This window comes from Hypomesus nipponensis, chromosome 5 (assembly GCF_054491055.1).
Source record: "Hypomesus nipponensis isolate SF chromosome 5, ASM5449105v1, whole genome shotgun sequence".
Lineage (NCBI taxonomy): Eukaryota > Metazoa > Chordata > Actinopteri > Osmeriformes > Osmeridae > Hypomesus > Hypomesus nipponensis.
Window position 1 is genome coordinate 9463663 of NC_140365.1, and position 14377 is coordinate 9478039.

Sequence of the window (14377 nt, forward strand, 5' to 3'; positions counted from 1 at the left end):
TGCACATTTTTATATCATCAAATAAATCCTTGGCCCCAAAGAGTGGCTTACCCCTACACATCATTAAACATTACGGTCAGTCCCTCCTCATATTGAACTATATACTTCAATGGACACATGTCCATTGTGACTAACCCAGAGCATCCTCTTATCTAGACCCAGACAGCAGTCAGCTGCAAGATATCATAAATGAGAGTCTATAGAATCAGTCGTCAGGAAGGACCACTTGGATGATTCAGTGAGTGAGTGCTGCCACTTTTGTCACGTTCAGTTAGGACAGGAGGATAAGTCGTGTCAATAAAGTGCATTTCTGTCTCACATTCCAAAACGTGCATTTGTATGAAACTAGTTGAATCCCAAAAGTCGTCTTGTCTGAGAACTAAATATTTCACTTTTTCCTTTCGTACTTACTGCTAAATCTAGTGGCCATGCAACTCTTATATTAAGAACAGAGGTTAAAGTTTGAATGTTTATATAAGCATTATTTTTTTTATAAACTTAAAAACGAACAAGGTCCAGTTTATACAATCAATAACAGGATATAAAGTACACATTATTCAGTGATGTTTGATCGGTCCCCTCTCTCGCTATGTGGAAATGACGTTATAGTAAACACCCCGCTGGCCGGATGTCATTGACAGCGCCAAATTTGTTCGGCACGCCAGTCAAAACAGGGAGACAAAACTCATCGTTGTGTTGACTGAGTTAGTAATTGCCTTCTCCAGCAAGATACCATCAGGTAAGCTTTGCATTTTCAGGTCCGCAGTTTTAATGTGAATTATTGTACATATTTTAAGTTCAGTCCTGTATTAGCTAGCTGCGTGTAAAAGTAATCTTTCTAGCATGACAGAAGCGTGGATGCGGTGAGAATTTGTATTGGCAGATTTATGCTTGCACGACTGTGAATAATAATATGTATTGAGATGGCTATTGTGATCTAGGTGGTCTGCCAGAATAAAGCATTGCATGAATTTCGTCTCGCCTTTAACATTTTTTCAATTTCGTTGTCTTTACAGTTGAGTAATGAAATAAAAAGTTGTAAACTTATACATATAGTCACAATTAACTCTGATGACTGGAGCCAAATCTTGTTCATATGAGTGCATAATCTATACTTGATATTGGTCTGTGTTTCCTGTTGACCCGAACACCCAGTGTTTGTATTTGTAAACGTCAAAAGCATGGCAGTGCCCTTCGTGCAGGATTGGGACCTGGTCCAGACTCTGGGAGAGGGAGCATATGGCGAGTGAGTACCCCTGCACCTCCTCCTTCTCTTCTCCTTATCTCTCTCACACAATTATATTGTCCATCTCCTCATGGTTACCTTAAATATTTATCCTCCCGTCCCTCCCTATTTAGATATCTGAATTTCTCCTCTCATATTTAATATCGCGCCGTCCCTTCTGACATCTCCCCCCCACACACGCCTGCTCTCACAGGGTGAAGTTGCTGGTGAACAAACACACTGAAGAGGCTGTAGCCGTTAAGGTCATAGACACCACCCAGGGCAAAGAATGCTTAGACAATGTCAAGAAGGAGATCTGCATAAACAAGGTATGTGTACTTCTGCACCCTGTCTGCCCCTTGGCACCGTACCGTCCTCTGTCAATAGTTGGGCGGGTTGTAATAACGAGGGTAATAACTGCTAAAGTAACGTTGCAGAAACAGTCTATCTTTTCCTCCATCAAATCTAAACAGACAGTGGAATTGTTATCGATGTTGTCGTGTGTGTTTAACGGTATCTGTGTCGGTAGGTTCTCAGCCACCCCAACATTGTCCGTTTCTTTGGTCACCGCATGGAGGGAACCACTATCTATCTCTTCCTGGAGTACTGCACTGGGGGAGAGCTGTTCGACCGAATTGGTAAGATGGACAAGGAAAGGAGCCAATCACATGCAGTTCACATATATAAAAACACCATGACACCATATATGTATTCCTCGGCTTGATAATCAAGCTAAAGCCCCTCCTCTATTTATTTTCCATTTCTCAGAACCGGACGTAGGAATGCCAGAGAAGGATGCTCACAGGTTTTTTCAGCAGTTGATAGCAGCCGTGGTGTGTATAAAGCTCCAGACAAACAGCACCAGCATGCTGTGTTCGAAACCTCCAATAAGAATCTGGTTTTATCAATATTGCCTTTTTTTTATTGGTCTGTGGCTGATTTCCACTCACCCCTGATTGGTCTGTTTTCTCTCCTCAACAGGAGTACCTCCACAGTGTGGGAATCACCCACAGAGACATAAAGCCTGAGAACATTCTCCTCGACGACAAAGGTGTGTGTCTGTGTGTGTCCCACGGGAGGCCGCGACTGGTTCTGGTGGAGCCAAACTAGATCCCATATGGACTGGACCATATTACCGCCTTTAAAGACCCTCTCCTTCATGCGGGCGAGTGTGTATACTGGATGTACAGTCATTACGCCTCTGTGCCCCTCAGATAACTTGAAGCTGTCCGACTTTGGCCTGGCCACCATGTTCCGTCATCGCGGCCGCGAGCGCCGGCTCACCCGCCTGTGTGGAACTCTGCCCTACGTCGCGCCGGAACTCCTCAGCCAATCGGAGTTCAGTGCTCAACCCGCTGACGTCTGGGCCTGTGGGATCGTGCTCACGGCCATGCTGGCTGGAGGTGCGGTGTGTGTGTGTGTGTTTGACTCCTGTGACATTGTGCTGCTATTACCTCACATTTGATGAATTTAGCTGACTCTTTTATTCAAGCAGCATACAAATAGATCATAAACTAAGTACAGCAGAAGGTCAAAGGTCAGAAGTGCGTCGTTCTAACAGTGGTTTGGGTTCAGAGTTACCATGGGACCAGCCCAGTGAAAGCTGTCAGGAGTATTCCGATTGGCTACAGACGAAGACCTACCTACCACCGTGGAAGAAGATACAGCCCACTCCCCTGAGTATGACTCACACACACACACACACACACACTGCACTACGACGATGAACCGTCCAAGGATTTGCCCGAATCCCGAGACCGCCCGTCTGATCTCTTCCCCCGTCTCCAGGCCTGCTGTCTAAGCTGCTGCTGTCGGCTCCAGAGGAGCGGATCCGTCTCCCGGACATCAAGAAGGAGCGCTGGTTCAGCCAGACATACAAGCCTGCAGCCAGGCTCCAGTCAGAGGCTCAGGGCTCCACAGCCAAGCTGCTGCGCACCGACTCAGAGAAGCTCCCGCTCGACCTCAACAAAAGGTCCGGACTGTGCGTGTGTCCAGGCTGTGTGTGTGTATGTCCTGAACGTATGTGCGTGTCCAGGCGATGTGTGTACGTGTTCTGGGTATCTGTACGTAGTTGTGTCCAGGCTGTGTGTGTGTGTGCGTGTGTGTATGTGTGTGCGTGCGTGTGTGTATGTCCTGAACGTATGTGCGTGTCCAGGCGGTGTGTGTACGTGTTCTGGGTATCTGTACGTAGTTGTGTCCAGGCTGTGTGTGTGTGTGCGTGTGTGTATGTCCTGACCGTATGTGCGTGTCCAGGCGGTGTGTGTACGTGTTCCGGGTATCTGTACGTAGTTGTGTCCAGGCTGTGTGTGTGTTCCTAACACTTGCGTGTCTCCCCAGCGATGACCGGATCCAGTTCTCGAGTTCCCAGCCGGACCCGGCAGCGGGGGGGTGCGCGTGGGACGGGAGCGTGTACGTGGGGCCCTCCGCAGGCCAGGTCAGCTTCTCCCAGCCTGCCCGGCCCGAACACATGCTGCTGGGTAGCCAGCTGCTGGGCACGCCCGGAGCCAGCCAGGTAACGCACACGCAAACTCGCCATCCCATACGGACGCTCGGGCACCACGTTAAGCTATTTGGTGCTCGCGCACACACGGACGGAGGATGACGCGTGTGTTTGTGTTCAGACGCCCTGGCAGCGGCTGGTGAGGAGGATGACTCGCTTCTTCACCACGCTGGACTCTGACGCCTCGCGCTCCGCCCTGAGAGACGCCTCCGTCAGCCTGGGGCTCACGTTCAAACACACCTGCACCAACCAGGTACACACACACACACCTGCACCAACCAGGTACACACACACACCTGCACCAACCAGGTACACACACACACACACACACCTGCACCAACCAGGTACACACACACACACACCTGCACCAACCAGATACACTCGAACACACACACCTGCACCAACCAGGTACACACACACACCTGCACCAACCAGGTACACACACACACACACACACACACACACACGCCTGCACCAACCAGGTACACACACACATCCGCACCAACCAGGTACACACACACACACACACCTGCACCAACCAGGTACTAACACACACACCTGCACCAACCAGGAACTTACACAGACGAGTCAGTGCTGACATTCCTCCCTCTGACCCACCCAGGTGACCTTGAGCACCCTGGACAAACGCAACAACAAGCTCATCTTCAAAGTCCACCTCCTGGAACTGGACCAGAGGGTCATGCTGGACTTCAGACTGTCCAAGGTAGGCATCCAGACCCGACCCTGAACCACACACAACTTCCACTGGTTCCACTGGTTCCACTATGATATGGTTGACACGGTTACTGATTTGTGTGTCTGTGCCTGTACGTGTGTGTGTTTGTTTCCAGGGCGACGGCCTTGAGTTCAAGCGTCTCTTCCTGAAGATCAAGCTCAAGCTCAGCGATATCATCAACTCCCAGAAGATCCTGCTTCCTGTCTCATGACCAGCCACTGTCACAAGTGTGTGTGTGTGTGTGTGTGTGTGGTGTGTGTATGTGTTCGTATGTGGCAGGAGACGACAAGAGTTTCAGATCAGATCATACGTTTGGACGAAACCATGTTTATGGGAAACTGCTTCAATGAACTGACCCAACACCGGTCTCAGCAGCATGTCTCATCTTATTTTCCGTCTGTGTTTTTATATACTGGATATTGACTTCCCTTATGTAACATCAGGGTGCGAACAAACCTGTGTTGAGAAAACCGTGGATGGATATGTCCAAGAAGAAGCATACCTTGTTTGATATGTTTCGATTATGTACGAGAAAAACACTATCCTGTGGTTTGCGTGAAGTGTTGTGACGAGAAAGGCGTCTCCCTGCTTCAAGACCACGTGGGTATGATGGTTTAGGGAAGACATACAGAACCTTTCATTGCACTGTGTTTATTTCAAATGTGTTGAGCAAACTGCCCAGTTGGAATACAGATGTTGTGAGTCTGATGTTAACTTTGAACACTTAAGCTAGGTCCTTTTTTCACTGTACTAATGAGTGGACGTTTTCATTTAAAAAAGTACTTTTTTGGGGGTATTTGTTGTACATTAACTATAAAAGCAAGAAAATAAATAGAGGCATAATAAAAAGTCAATTGAACTTTGATTAAGTCAGTAAGTCAATAAAACTACTTTGAACCAGTTTTGGTGAAGCTTGCTTATGCATGCTACATGGCAAGTTGTTTCCAATACATTTTGATCATTCCCTCATTTTTAAAAACAAACTATTTAAAAAAATGTTATATTTAACAAGAGTTTACTTGATGCACTACTCTAGCTTTGGTTGTGTGCGTAGATACAAGATGATGGTAAAAGCTAATAGTATTCTGTTTCAGCACTACAGCATAACACAGCAGGTCTTTAACTGATGATACAGTAGAGATCAACTCTGGACTGCCGTCCACAAATGTCACACTGGACCCAAATGACGCGCAGTGACAGATCCTCGTCAACCCCTTCTGTTAGGAGCCTGTTGCCATGACGGTGATGGTGACGTTGACAGGTTCGTTGTCGTCTCCAGGGGGAGGAGGCTGGCCGGTGACGGGGGAGACCCCCAGGGGGGACTGGGCCCTGGGGGAGGAGGCTCTGGGGGAGGACATGACTGGGTCTGGTGGGAAGCCAAACCACCAATAGAAGCATTATAGGAATCCAATGGTTAGTATTAGCAGTCATTGTCAGTAGTGTATGTCTCATTATCTTTAATTAGGTGTGTAGTATGAGTTCTACCTGGACCAGGGGAGGGGCCAAGCTCACCACCTCCTTCAGCTCCCTCCATGATCTCATCTTCAGGAAAGTTGATGTTCTCTCTGGACTGGCTGTGCTGCCTGCAGAGACACACACCCTCCACTGGTCAATATCACACTGCATTCATGTTCAGTATGAATACATAGAGCTTTCTAAAGATCCATACTCACATGCCGAACAGCATGTCATGAAGTCCTGTGGATGGAAGAGGAATTCAGATCATTAACATTCAGCTCAGATGAGAGTGTGTGTGTGTGTGCAGGTGTGTGTCCGACTCACGGGGATTGTTGTTGCGGTTGCGAATGATGAACATGAACAGCAGCACCGTGGCAATGGCGGCGAGGATCATCCCCCCGATGGCTGCTCCAATCACAGCAGGATACGCGTTGAAGGGCGGGTCCGCTGTAAAACATCACAGTTACCCTAGCAAAGCAGCGCACCTGAACTAGTCACCATGGCAACAATGTCGACATTCACGATCAACTTCACCTGCCAAAGTAACGACTATACATATAGTTGCCATAGTTTCATGCGTAATAGCATACTTACAAGCCTGAACTACAACCCTGGCTACGGCCTAAACACAATGACTTTTGATCTCATCCCCTACTAACCCCAAAAGACAACAGTCAAACAATAACCAACAAGGGGAGAAGACAAGGGATGGATGGAAAGACAATGAGAAAAATGAGGGGTTGTAGAGGGTGAGGAAGAGTGAGTCACACGCAAGAAGTTGTAGAAATTGAGAGTGTGTGTGTGGTCGTTGTGTGTATACGTGTGACGTGTGCTCTTTCACCTGAGTGGATACGAAAATCAGAGGAACAAACAGTTAGCATCTCATGGATCATTCATTGTCAACACAAGGAAGATGGAACGGCAACATTTTCATGGTTAGCAACATGAACAACAGTCATTTTGCTCTGAAACATTGCTTGTTTTTGCTAGCTGCTTGTTCCGTCACACCCATAGACGCTATATGTACAGTTAATGGTCCCACCCTCTCCCTTTCTCGATTTCCTCCTCTTCCTCCCTCTCTCCTCCAGTCTTTCTTTCACTTCCTAACCTCTCTCTTTCGCTTCTCCTCTCACCAACTCATCTTTCCCTCCCTCTCTCTCACCTGGGGTCTTTGCTGGGGAAGGATGTCCCACAGTGCGGTGATTGACAGCCGTGACGCGGAACTGGTAGGTGAGGGTGGGGGTGAGGCTGCCCAGGGTGTGATATCGCACATCTGGCCCCTGCTCCCCCACCTGCAGCCAGGAGGGAGAACTGCTCCTCCCCTCCCCTCTCTTCTCCTCTTCCTCCTCCTCCTCTCCACTCCTCTTCCTTCCCGGGGTCGTCGCCTCTTCTTCTATGCTCCTGCGCTCCAGCATGAACCGGGTGAGCCCTCCGTCTTTCACGCCCTCGTTGACGCTCTTTCCTTCTTCCTCCAATTGCCACTCGATCTGCACCTCGCTGCGCTGGCGAGTGCTGTACACCAGTCTGACCAGGGTCACGTTCGGAGGCATGGGGTACCCTGAAAGAAAGGGAAAACGAGAGAGGAAGAGAGTTAGAGGAAGTAGGTCAGAGAAATGCAGAGCAAATGTTAGATAGAGAGAGGGAGGAAGAGGAAATGTCACCAATTTAGTCAACGTAGCAGTATCAACAGACAGAGAATGAAAGAGATGCCATGAAGAGGTCCTTACTCTTGACCAATAAGGTGATCGGGATCTCGGCCCCTCCCACAGCATTGGAAGCGGAACACCAGTATTGGCCGCTGTCTTGGAAACCATCGGTCTCCCGCACCGTCAGATTGGCCCAGGCTGCCCCTCGCTGCATCAAGTACTTTTGAGGAACGTTCCGGACTTCTTGTCTACGGTTATTGAACCAGGTGATGTCACTGGCTGGAAGGTAGTTGGCCGTCAGGATGCAGGTGAGCTCGACGTCACTGCCCTCGTACACAGACACCATGCTCCTCTGGGTCAGCAACACTGGAGCTTCTGCGGAGAGATGAATGAATTAGTCAATTCATGTTCTTTAATGAATGGTTGAGTCCTTACTTTGGTTCTGATGGTAAACTGTGGTGACTTAACTTTCTTGCCAAAATAAAGTACACTGCTAGACAGTTAAGATAGACACGAATCCTGCTCCATCCTGACTCAGGGTTATTTTTTGCAGCGTTTGAGGTGCTCTTGATTTACCCTTACCCAGCATCAGCGTGCAGGGCTGGGGCAGGGGGAGGAGTGGATGTTTCCCACGGCAGGTGTAGGCCTGCCCACTCTGGGCGGAGCCAGAGCGGAGAACCAGAATGTTGGCGTTCTCCTCCCCTCCTCCGTGCTGCTGGCCCCCTGGCCCCTCCCACCAGAGCTGAGCCCGGGGAGCTCCGCCCCCCCAGGAGCAGGAGAGCATCAGCTGCTGGTTGTCACGTGTTGCGTATGCAAAACACACTGGTGCACCGGGGGGAGACCCTGGGGCATGAAGGGAGAGTGAGAGAGACATGGTGAAGGAAGGAGGACGGAAAGAAATGATAAAGGGAGGGAAAATATTGAGTGAATGTGATGCGTTGTGATGCTTCCATATGCATACACACACACGCGCGCGCGCGCGCTTTCAAATACTTACAGGTCCGTATTGTGCAGTATGTGCTTTGATTGAGGGCCAGGTGGGAGCCTTGGCAGGTGAACAGGGAGTTGTTGAAGGTTGTAGCTCCGGATTGCAACATTGTGACGTTATTGGTCAGCACTGCCCCTTCCTGCCCCAGGACCGCCCCTTCCTGTCCAAGGGCCAGAAGGCCAGGGCTCCATCGAAGGGAGGGTGGTGGCAGGCCCCCTGGCCAGGTGCACTGCAGGCTCAGGGAGGAGTAGTTGAGTGCTGGCTGCACGACGCAGGAAGGGGAAGCATCAGGAGGGTCTGTGGGGACAAGATATAGCGTAACACAGTGCAGGGCAGAGTTGAAGGTGGTCATAGGGAGGTGAGAGCGGGCAATCAGTGTCACCTTTCTTTTTTTAAATTACCTCGGTCTTCTCGTGAGTCTTGGAAGGTAAGATAGGGTAGTTGCTGTGTAATGGGACTTAATGTTGTCTTTGGAAAGAAAAAAAAATTCTTCTGGACAGTAACAGTATGTGTCTATTTTGGTGGCTTGAGAAACTTGATTATTGATTGAGGGGTGCCAGTGTCAAAGACAGGTGCCACTGCTGGGGACAGTGCGGAGCTGTGAGTGTGGTGGTGCTTGTCGGCACAGAAAAGATGGCAAGAAGCCAGCAAGCGCTTGCCATGACTGTGACGTTAGCGAGTGACATCACACCGGCTGGGGTACCTTTGACCGTCGGAACCTCCGGACAGTTCCATCCCCTTCCTCGGCGTTCCACCCTGGAGACCTCTGCTGCACGCCACCGTGTACGTGTGTCTGTGCTCTTGGGTGGGTCTGAGTGCGTGTGAAGGTGGTCCGTGCGTGTCTGCGTGCTGTACGTATGAGTATGTGTGTCTGTGTGTGTTTGTGTGTGTGTTTGTTTGTTTGTGTGACTGTCAAGAAAAGGTGTGCGGCATGGCATCAGACACAGAGGGAGGACACAGGAAACCGGAGAGTGGCAAAGCCCGTGTTCAGGAGGTCACACGGGACCCTGGAAGGAGGAAGAGAGGGTGCAGGGAGAGATGAAGAGCAACCAGAGACGCCCACAAACCACAGGAGGGTTCGGGGTGGGGGGAGTTAAAGGTGAGGGGACAGTCAACCAGTTGCGAGAACGGTGTTCTTCAATTCATCTTTTAGCTCAACGTTTTCAACCGGCCAATAGACCTGTCTTTATCAAATTTGTCAGATTGAAGTGGAACTCATTTCTCCTCACGTATTGCTTCAGCTTAGACTGGCTACAGCTCTTTACAACCAATGTCGGTAACTTCCCAGGACTGGAGAACACTTAACTCACTTGGAGGTAAGACACAGACAGGATTGAACCATGGGTATGGATTAGCGGAAAGAGTGAAGTGTGGAGACTCACAGTAGACGGTCAGAGTGATTGTCTTCCGCGCGCGGGTGTTGAGGTAAGTGTTCTGGGCCAGGCAGGCGTAGATGCCAGTGTGCATGCGCAGGATCCTGGTGATGGTGAACTGGGGTCCGGTGTAGACCTGGGAGTTGTTGTAGAACCAGACGTACTGGCTGGGCGGGTTGGACTGGGACTGACAGAGCAGGGAGACCGTCTCTCTCTCCAGGGCAGAGTAGCCACGCTCGGTCACGCTGTACGGAGTCACGTCTATCTGAGGGATGTCGGGACCGTCTGGGGAGGGAACACATGCATGCAAGTGCACACACAAGCACAAAAGGGGTTGGAATCCAAACACACACACACACGCACAAGCAAGCATGCTCACGCAAGAACACAAACACTCTCTCTTGGTTGTTTTCCAGGGATTAGAGGTGCACAGTTCTGTATCAGGGCAAGCACACTTCTAGTACGGTTGGGGTTGATCGAGTGTTGTAGGTTGTAGTGATGAGAGTATAGACTCACAGATGATGTCTAACCAGATGCGATCAGATCGTTGTTGGTTGACCGCATTGCGGGCGCTACACCGGTACCAGCCTGTGTGGTTGCGGTTGATCTCTGTCATGTTGAACCGGCTGCTGTTTCCCTGGCCAAAGGTCTTGAAAAATCCATTGTGAGTCTCTTGCTCAAACTCGTAGTAAATGGGCGAGGTCCCGTTCTCCAGGCCGCAGCGCAGCCACGCGGAGGATCCTTCCGCCGGAGACGCATCACTCACCAAAATGTAGGGCTTGGTGACCGGAACTACGCGGGAAAGAGACACAACAGCTCTGGATTAAACCCTGTATATCATCCCTCAGGTTACCTATAGGACTGTGGGTGAAACGTGTCAGTCACTGTTTGCATATCGATGGTGTGTCTCACCCAGGACAAACAGATGGGTGTAGTAGTAGTAGAGTTTGGCTCCCTGCGGTGTGTCGTACAAGGCCTGGCAGGTGTACAGTCCACGAGCAGCCAGTTGGAGGTTCTCAATGCTCACCGAGGCACTTTTCGAGATGACCTGCAAGTCTCCCAGAGTCTGTGCCAGCTGCTGGATCTTGGGGCCCTTCCCAAAGTCGTAGACGACAGCTCGTATGGCGTCCGTCCCGGGCTTAGTGAAGCCCCAGATGTAGACGTCGGGCAAGGTGGCTCCGCACTCCAGGATCACGGCTCGGCCCACCACCCCGTCTAGACGCGAGTCCACGTACACCACCTCCCCGGGGTCGAGGATGTCCACCGCTAAGGGGACGCCCACACACACACATTTATATATACAAATGTATACATCCACACGTATGCACACACACAGACACACACATTTGTATGTTTACACCCTGGTGACTACACGAACACACATACGCCACAGATGTAACAGAGAGCTTGGTGTTGAGTGCTCTGGTTGGAGTTGGGTTGCAGGATGAGTTTCAGCTGTACGGTGGCCAGGAGGATTCAAAAACACTTCCAGGAAAATGGTACATCGAACAGAATTTGTCTGTCCTGGGACATTCTAACGACTTGTTGCTATCTCACCTTTCCTTCTCTTTTTCTCTCTCTCTCCAATTGTAATAACGTGAGAATGTGGTTTGACCTTCTGGTCAAAGGTTAATGTTTAGATACACAGAGAATATTTCCTTCAACTTCCAGCACACTGAAAGGACAAACGTGAACATGACTGAGAAAAAATAGGAGATATAAAAAAAGAAAAGCTGTAAAAAGTTAGAACTGAAATGAATACAGAGAGAGATTGAGAGGGATGCATATAAACGAGAGCTATCAATATCCATACATTGATACACCTCTAAAGAGAGAGAAAAGGAGAGACCGAGAGGATAAAGGAGAGAGCGTTAGTGGTGGAGGGTTCTTACCGTGGCCGGGGGACGTGAACAGGCCGGTGAGCAGACAGATAAAGGTCAACCCTCTGGCCACCATGGTACCATGATGCTTTTCAGTCCCCCATCTTCTCCAGTCAAAATAAACAATAACACCTTAAATCAATCGCTCCATCCCATGTTCCTCAAACAGCCCTGTGAGAAGTGTTTCTGCTGGTTTCCAAAAGTATGTCCAGCTTGGATAGAGCCAGAAGAGAATCCCGGCTGCCAGGTTGTCGTTGCTATACTGAGCGAGTGCAGGTAGAGAGGGTCAATAAACTGATTTGGGGATAAATTATTTAAATGCCTCTCCTCTCTCTCGCTCTCTCCCCCTCTGTGTGTGAGAGTGTGTATGTGTGTGTGTGTGTGTGTGTGTGTGTGAAGCAGAAATGAGGGTCTAGAATAACACAATGAGACCACACTCATCTATTATAGAGCATGGTCGGATGGATGGACAGGCTAGCGTTCCATCACACACAGACACACACACACGCCTGCACACCTTTTCTAATCCAACCAGTAGGATTTACACCCTCTTAGTAACATCCTTGGCCTTGTCATCTCCTCAGTACTCTATAGAGAAGTGCATGCTGTCATGCTATGTGCTGACAGCACCCGAGTTAACTTGTCTACACGTCATGTCTACCAGCACTGGACAAACACAACAACATTAGAAGAAGACATTTTGGACCGGAAAGATTTAGGGTCCATCCTCTCCTAATCACAAACAAACACCCTGTTCAATCAGACACTGGTTACAGCAACAGTCCTACAAGACCTACTGGATTCCTCTGGGTTTAGTTGCTTATACTACATCATAATCATCATAATGTTATATAGACAGACAACACAGATGGACAGACGGGCAGAGAGAGAGAGAGAGAGAGAGAGAGAGAGCTAGGGAGAAATAGATAAAGAAACATATATGTAGAGAGAGAGAGAGAGAGAGAGAGAGAGAGAGAGAGAGAGAGAGAGAGAGAGAGAGAGAGAGAGAGAGAGAGAGAGAGAGAGGTAGAGGCAGAGACAGAGACAGAAAGAGAAAGATGGGAGAGATGTAAAAGACGTGATGTCATGCCCACGGCCCGTGCCCCGGCCTTAGTGTGTCTGCCCTAGTGTTTTCTCTGTGTTCTGTTATTAGTTCCACTTGTGTCTTGTTGATTGTCCTTCAGTGGTCATTGTTGTTGTTGCGTTCACCAGTGTCTTGGTTGGTTCGGTGTATGAAGTCCCTGTCATTTGTTCAGTCTGGGTTATGCTGGGGACACACCACAGGATAATCGGGCCGATTTCGGCCCTTCCGACAATCCAAGGTAACGTATGTCCCGATTATCTTGATGTTCCGCAGATTTTATCAGATGTTCTCTTGGCGTGAGGTGTGTTAAGAGTGACCACACACTGTAGGAGCAAAACGGCTACATCTAGGATTTTTTGTCGTCATGTTTGTGGCCTCTCACAGTTTGAAAAACTTGTAAGATTTTAAAAATCGTAGTGTGTCCCCAGCATCAGTCGTTGGTTTCATGTAGCTTGTTTCCTGTTGTCTGTCCCGGCTGTATCTCCGGCCCTCATTAAAAGCCCTTTTATTTGATAATCCCGCATCGTCGGTCTCCTCGCACCTGGGTCCTCCCTGCATACCCGTTACACATGATAGTGTAATGTGAGAATGGCATGAAGGAATGCAAGACCGTGTCCCGCTTTCAAACACAACCTATCTAAACAACGTAGTACAATACCTCCAGTGCAACAGTCTGTGTTTCTGTGTGTCCATACTTAAGTTCTCGTGGCATAAAACGGAACAGGAGGACATTGTCATTGTCTGCACCTGCAAATCTATGGGGCTCAAATGTAGTCATGAACAGCAATGAACTGCTGAGTAATTCCTCAAATACATACAAGTTTTGGCAGACATCTTCTTTCTATTTCACAAACCAACAAGCCTTGTTGTCTTTAGAACTGAGGAAGTCAACAAATTGTTTTTTTTCTGGCATTGTGTTAGGAATTGGACTAGAGCGACCTCAATTTGTGTACCTGGAACAACGCAGCACCTAACACATAAAGATTGCAACGGACAGCGGTTTATTTAGTAAAAAGCCATTGTAATGGCCTGTAATAATCCCAAACTTGGATCAATTGTTTGTATTTTGATTTACCTATGCATATCTGATTGTACATTTGCCTATTCTATTATGTTTGTGGTTCCTGCCTAAGCGGTCGTGATTCCCTTTTTGATCCATTTTATGTGTCGTTACTTTACATACAAAGATAGTGAGGTTTCTATACGTAGCAGTCGTTTGTCATGTATCTATTTGGAATGCAATACTTATGGCTGGAAATGTGTTTAATACAATTTTCAGTACAAAAGCAGACCTTCCGACCTTGAATCTTAATATTTATATTTTGGGCCTATTCACTCAGCAGACTTGTAGCCTATGAAGCACAGTCATCATTGACATGCCAGTCATAAAACAGTACAGATGTTTCTGATTCAGATATCAAAACCTTTATTCATTTTTACATTAACCTGTGAAAGAAAAAAATTGACAGATTGTGATACAGATTCTG

The 14377-nt window shown here is 48.6% G+C and overlaps 2 protein-coding genes across 3 annotated transcripts; one reads left to right on the plus strand and one right to left on the minus strand.

Annotated features, from left to right (window-relative positions):
• The first annotated feature begins 448 nt into the window (after positions 1-448).
• Positions 449-5315, plus strand: chek1 (checkpoint kinase 1). Of its 2 annotated transcripts, none has more exons than XM_084697835.1 (13): positions 449-739; positions 1156-1246; positions 1440-1554; positions 1755-1863; positions 1994-2058; positions 2207-2276; positions 2440-2628; positions 2801-2905; positions 3014-3197; positions 3563-3737; positions 3847-3978; positions 4348-4449; positions 4577-5315. In XM_084697835.1, the coding sequence occupies exons 2-13, from the start codon at positions 1182-1184 to the stop codon at positions 4670-4672; spliced, it is 1407 nt and encodes a 468-aa protein (XP_084553961.1). In that variant the 5' UTR covers positions 449-739; positions 1156-1181; the 3' UTR covers positions 4673-5315. The 2 variants fall into 2 exon arrangements, with proteins under 2 accessions (XP_084553961.1, XP_084553962.1); XM_084697836.1 differs by having other exon boundaries at positions 1181-1246.
• A 263-nt stretch (positions 5316-5578) lies between these two features.
• Positions 5579-11882, minus strand: vsig10l2 (V-set and immunoglobulin domain containing 10 like 2). The gene is made up of 12 exons (XM_084698755.1): positions 11819-11882; positions 10839-11192; positions 10443-10718; positions 9936-10211; positions 8563-8850; positions 8148-8408; positions 7647-7940; positions 7082-7477; positions 6244-6366; positions 6135-6159; positions 5947-6044; positions 5579-5827 (listed from the first exon to the last, which is right to left on the minus strand). The coding sequence occupies exons 1-12, from the start codon at positions 11880-11882 to the stop codon at positions 5682-5684; spliced, it is 2601 nt and encodes an 866-aa protein (XP_084554881.1). The 3' UTR covers positions 5579-5681.
• Positions 11883-14377: the final 2495 nt, after the last annotated feature.

Coding starts and splice junctions, on each gene's coding strand:
- vsig10l2 (XM_084698755.1), bottom strand. CDS start 11,882: ATGGTGGCCAGAGGGTTGACCTTTATCTGTCTGCTCACCGGCCTGTTC. Junction 10,212..10,442: donor CATCTGGTTAGACATCATCT/GTGAGTCTATAC, acceptor TTCCCTCCCCAG/ACGGTCCCGACATCCCTCAG. Junction 8,409..8,562: donor ATACTGCACAATACGGACCT/GTAAGTATTTGA, acceptor TTCATGCCCCAG/GGTCTCCCCCCGGTGCACCA.
- chek1 (XM_084697835.1), top strand. CDS start 1,182: ATGGCAGTGCCCTTCGTGCAGGATTGGGACCTGGTCCAGACTCTGGGA. Junction 1,555..1,754: donor AGGAGATCTGCATAAACAAG/GTATGTGTACTT, acceptor CTGTGTCGGTAG/GTTCTCAGCCACCCCAACAT. Junction 3,198..3,562: donor CCGCTCGACCTCAACAAAAG/GTCCGGACTGTG, acceptor GTGTCTCCCCAG/CGATGACCGGATCCAGTTCT.